The 6,099-nt window shown below is 37.8% G+C and overlaps 1 protein-coding gene across 1 annotated transcript; it reads right to left on the reverse strand.

Moving 5' to 3' along the window:
• On the reverse strand, positions 1–3,727 carry LOC137835436 (uncharacterized). The gene is made up of 2 exons (XM_068643949.1): positions 660–3,727; positions 1–539 (listed from the first exon to the last, which is right to left on the reverse strand). Exons 1-2 carry the CDS (start codon positions 3,265–3,267, stop codon positions 148–150), a joined length of 3,000 nt encoding a protein of 999 aa, XP_068500050.1. The 5' UTR covers positions 3,268–3,727; the 3' UTR covers positions 1–147.
• Positions 3,728–6,099: the final 2,372 nt, after the last annotated feature.

Here is a 6,099-nt window from a genome sequence, read left to right on the forward strand (position 1 = left end):
TTTTTAGCTGGAATTAAAGACCATGATAGGATTGAAATTGGAGAGTTTGTTACAATTGTTGTTTCAAGAACTATTGCCTAAGCAAAAACTAACTTTTAACTAACAATTTACCAAAGCTGAAGATTATTTTGATTTTGAAGATGAAGCTCAAACTAAGCTTCCCTGAAGATCATTATCAGAGGCCTCTTGAAAATAAGGAGAGAGTTTTCCACTTAAGGATTTGGGAAGTGCAGGTGCAGTTACTTCCTTCAGCATTTTCACCACTCTACGCATTGAAGGACGGGTTATAGGAAGAGAATTAGTGCAAAGAAGTCCCACACTGAGTACCTTCCTCATTTCTTCCCTATATTCTGTATCCAAACTTGGATCAATCAACTCTTCCACTCCTTTCTCATCCAATGTAGAGTAAACCCATTTCACTAGATCCTTTTCTCCATACTCTTGATGAAGAGGGGGCTTCCCAGTTACCAACTCCAAAATTACCACACCAAAACTATATATGTCACTCTTTTCATTCACCCGAAGAGTATAAGCATATTCTGCATCAAATTGAACCACCAAATCCATTAAATCTATGCACATAAATGAACACATAAACAGTCTACAAGCTTAATCAAAGTATAATTCAAAGGTTTGATGATACAAGTTTAAGGTTGTACCTGGTGCAATGTAACCGTAAGATCCAGCAATCACAGACATGGATTCTGCACCTTGGTTGGCTCCCTTCACAATTTTGGCAACTCCAAAATCGGCTACTTTTGCTCCAAATTCATCATCTAGCAAGATATTGCTAGATTTGACATCCCTATGAACAATAGGGGGGACACAATCATGATGCAAATAGGAGAGCCCCTCAGCAGCATCGATAGCAATTTTGTATCTGGTGGGCCAATCCAGCAAGCCTTTCTTGCTACTATGCAACAAATCAGCTAGGCTCCCATTTGGCATATACTCATAAACCAAGAGCTTGCTATCTTTATTGTTGCAGCAACACCATAATCTCACAATATTCTTGTGCCGAATCTTACCCAGTGTTTCAACCTCAACTTCAAATCCATCCTTCTCAGAATCAACAGATCCATTTCCCATGTTAGGTGTTCCGAACAATTTCTTCACAGCCACCACCTCACCATTGCTCAGCGCAACTTTGTAAACCTTCCCAGATGCTCCACTTCCTATAACATTGTCCTCACTTAGCAATTTAACAACCTCAAACTCACTAAACCCCAGCTTATGAAACGACCTCCACTTTGAAATGTGAAACCCCTTTTTCATCTTCTTGAAGTCCCGGAATTTGAAGTAGAACCAACACACCCCAACAATTAACACAATCCCAGCAAGCACAAATATGAACCGGAAAATCCACACATATTTCCTGCTCTTACCCTCATTCTCTTCCAAGCTTGGACACAGACCAGAGAGAGAACTACACAGACCCGGATTCCCAAGAAAACTCTTTCTATAATTCTCATTGGCATAAAGAGGAGGAATCTCCCCAGAAAACTGATTGTTCGACAAATTCAACAAGTTCAGCTTCAAATTCTGCAGCTCAATTGGAATTACACCAGATAACCGATTACTTGAAAGATCAAGATAATTAAGCACAGGCAAGTCCCATAACTCCTTAGGAATACTCCCATCCAATCTATTATTAGCCAAATCAAGTTCATTGAGCTTCTTCCAACCACCAACACCAGCTGGAATCTCTCCAAAAAGCTGATTGTCTCTGAGGACAAGCCTATCCAACTGACTCAACCCACCCACACTTGTCGGAATCCGGCCAGTAAGACTATTATTATTCGCCATAAACTCTTCAAGATTAACCAATTCACCAAAACCCTCAGGAATCGACCCAGAAAAGTTATTTCCCGAAATTAACAAAATTGACAAGTTCCGCGCTCCGGAAATCCCATTAGAAATCGACCCAGAAAGAGAGTTCTCAACAAGCTCCAACAAATACAAATGGGGCAAACCCCATAAGCCCTCCGGCACAACCCCAGAAAGGTTATTGTTCCTAAGCCGAACCCTTCTCAAACTCTTGCATTCCCCGATACTGTCCGGGATCCTCCCGGAAAAAGAATTGTAAATCAGAATCAGCTCCTCCAACGCTCCCCCGCTGCACAATCCCGCCGGAACCTCGCCGGAGAATCGATTATATGAAACGTCGAAAATCTGCAACTTTGAGTTTCCACCCAACCCACTGGGCAACGACCCAGCGAGGGAGTTGTTGAACAACTTCAATTCGTACAAGTTCTCCGAGTTCACTATACTCTCCGGCAAAGTCCCCTCGAGTTTATTAGTGAACAGGTTGAGCGACCCGAGTTTCTTCATTCCGCACAACTCGTCCGGAATCGTCCCAGTCAACTCGTTCGTGGAAGCATCGAACCGTTCCAAGTTAGTAAGGTTAGAGAACACGGCGCGTGGCAACGCGCCGGAGAGCGCGTTCTCGTAGAGTTCGATTTGTACAATGCTGCGCAAACCCGACAGGACTTGTTCAGGTATATTTCCGACGAGGTTGTTCATGGACAAGTCAAGGTGCGTAAGCTTCGTCAAGTTTCCCAGAGAAAGTGGAATGGGGCCCACAAGTTTGCACCCTGCTAGCCAGAGCACCTCGAGATTCGTTAGGTTCCCCAAAGAGGGAGGAATCGGACCTGCGTTGAATAAATCGTTGTAAGCGAGATGAAGCGTTTTGAGCGTGGAAACGTTGCCGAGGAAAGAGGGAATGGTTCCGTTCAGGAGGTTGCTGACGAGGGAGAGGCTTCGGAGTTGGCGGAACTGGCCGAAGCTCGTCGGAATCTCGCCCGAGAAGTTGTTCGATGAGAGGTCGAGGGTTTCAAGGGCGGGGAGGAAGGCGAGGGCGGCGGGGATGGGGCCGGAGATGAGATTCTGGGAGAGGTCGAGGTATCGGAGGGCAGCGCAGGTGGAGAACGCGGCGGCGGGAAGGGTGTTGTCAAGGTAGTTGTTGGCCATGGAGAGGTTGGCGAGGGAGGGAAGGCGGCAGAGGGTGGCGGCGGGGACGGGGCCGGAGAGATTGAGGTTGTAGAGGTTGAGGGAGGTGACGGCGCCGGTGGCGGCGAGGCATGTGACGGCGGTCCAGTTGCATGGGGTGGCGTCACGATGGTTCCAATCGGAGAGGGCGTTTGTGGGGTCGGAGAGTTGGAGCTTGGCCTGGAGGAGGAAGAGACCGTCTTGGTTTAGAGAGAAAGTGTGTTTGAGAGAGAGAAAGAGAAGCAGAAAGAAAAGTAGTCGCTGGCTATGGTGAAACATGGTTGTTCTGGTATTGCGTGTGGTGTGGGATTATGAGAGTTATTTTGAGACGTGAAGAAAGTGAAGGAAGGAGGAAACACAGTAACATAGCAGTTCAAAACGTAGCATGGCTATGGCATGATGTGTTATTTTGCTATATTTTGAGTTTGGTGTGAATGGAAAGGAGCATTGATAATTGATCACTTCTTCTGCTCTGTTCTCTCTTGCAAGTCAAGAACAGAGCTATCTCTCTCTTCCTTTCTTCTTTCCAGGGTCCACTGAGGGTTACGCTCTTGCATGGATATTAACCTCCACAACATCCTATTCTTATTGGAATTTTGTGTTCAAATCTGTAGTAAACAGAATCTAACATCAATAAAAGATTTTTTTTCTCTCTCAGAAGAATTGTGTACTATATTTCTTTCATTCAACCAAGAAGTATATAGAACTTCTATAGAGTACTTATTAGTATTCTTTTCTCATAAGATAAAATGATAGTATTCTATATAAATATCTTAATTAAGGAATTCAGATACACATGGATAAACTACATTGTAGTGTCTTATTAGTCTGTAAAAATTAGAAGATGGTTTTTTATTAAATTACATATTTTCTAAAAAAAATGCTTTTAATATTTGAACCCTAATCTTAAAATGCTTTTTAGGGTTTGTCTTATCTTAATCATTAGATTGTTCATGTTTGACTGAAATTAAGTTAGAGAGAGAAAATAATGAATTCCCAACTGCAAAGTGGAGAATAGAGTATCAATTATTTGCCTAAGATTAGAAGAAATGGAGGGCAGTAGGGATGACCTTTGTGGTTGAAGATGTAAGATTTGGTCCACAGCCAGAAAAGGATATGCAGTGTTGTTACTTTCATACAAGCACGGAAATTCATTTTGGTAAAAGACATGAAACTTACAGTTTTAGCTTTATATTTAGTAAAACCTCCAAAGAATTTCAACTTCACTAATGCAAACATCTATACACGACACGTCTCAAATAGAATACATTCACAAAAACATTACCTCCCATTCTTTGCTCTTTATAAAACTAATTCCATTTTCCCTTTCTTTCTTTCCTTCTTTTTGTAACCATTAGTAGTTAATATATTTTCTAACTTTGCAAATTCAAATGTTCGGATAATGATGATACGTAGTCATCATATCCGTGAAATTTTAGGTGGATTAGATTTTGTCCTTAGTTGATGCATTTTATAAATGAAAGTATTCATTAAACTAATTTATTTTTTCCTAGCATGAGGTTTTTCTAATTTACTCCACCAGAAACACAGGTGAACCAGCCATTTTAAATAATTGTTTTAGACATTTTATATAAGTTGTACAAAATAATGTAAGATAAATAATATAAACAAAAATTCTCCCAATAACTTAAGATTTTAAACTGAAGATAGATGTCATAATTTTTTATAAGGACTTGTTCTGATTTATTGGTGTTGATATTATATCTAAGTGACTAGTTCAGACGAGTTAAAAATCTTTCTAATAAGGATTTCAAGCAAATATTTTTCATTGTGTTAAACAATGATACAAGTAATTATAAGGATTATGCTTATGCTCAAGGAGAGTGAACCAATGTGAAAGATACTCATATTTTAGGAGGAGATTCTTAGAAATCCAAGTATGAATTGAAAGTCTCACATCGAATAAAAATGAGAAAGATGAATAATATATAAAGAGAAAGATCCACAACCTCATTGTCTTAAGATTTTAGGTTGAAATTTCTTTCATGATTTACTATATAGATTTGTTTATGACTCATGACTTGTTTGTGTCAATTTTTCTTTTGGTGTCTCCCCCTGAAAAGAATCTAACTTATACAAACAATGTTGAATGTAGGTTGTTCTAAGACATACTTCAAATTTAACCTACCACCAATATAAGATTAATTAAATGTGTCTATAGTTAAATTTAATAAAAATTAGCCTATAACTAATAACTTTTAAAAAATTTAACTCAAAATTTTATCAAATTTAACATGCAAATAAACTTTGACTAAATATTCAACTTTACACACTAAATAATAAAATTGTAGAAAAAAAAAGGGTTGAATTGTGTTTTAATAATTCTTTTAAAAAAATTCATAAATTTCTAATTATGATGACTTATATATGAGAGGTGATCTATCAACTATTTTCTTAATAAGGGTTTTGTTTGATAATATACGTCAAACATAACTTTTCATTTAACAAATACACTTGATTAAAAATGATCTCTCACAAACTTAATTTTTACAAAATAATCTACCTTCTACATTTATACATATGACAATAAACATATAAAGTAAAGAAAATAAGGAGAAGAGTAATGCACATAATATTTTTATACTAGTTCATCTTACTCAATAGATTATGTTCAATTTTCAACCAACAAATTGAATTTCACTAAGCATATTAATGTTGCAAAGTATAATATGAGTATTCTTTAGACTCATAGAGCATTGTTTGAGTATGTAGTCACTTTTTGCTAAAACTTTGAGTATTGTTTGGACCCACACCCACTTCTAACTAAACCTAACTATTCTTTGAATCTAAACACTCCTAACTAAAATTGAATATTCTTTAAACTCAAATATTCCTATGACCAAAACCGAGTATTCCTTGAATTCAACCAATTTTTATTAAAATCGAGTATTTTTTTTAAAACCGCGCAAGATAGGTAATTTATCTTTATCATTGATGAACTTGTTCACTAAATTACTAACTAGAGAGTAACAATATCTTTTTGATATATATGATGTTCGTATACTTTTATGGTTTTCTAAAAAAACACTCACATTATTCTGAAGCTTTCTATTTTTGATTTTAAGATAACCAATATAATACCTATAAAAA

Source organism: Phaseolus vulgaris, chromosome 5 (genome assembly GCF_051622355.1).
Source record: "Phaseolus vulgaris cultivar YP4 chromosome 5, ASM5162235v1, whole genome shotgun sequence".
NCBI lineage: Eukaryota > Viridiplantae > Streptophyta > Magnoliopsida > Fabales > Fabaceae > Phaseolus > Phaseolus vulgaris.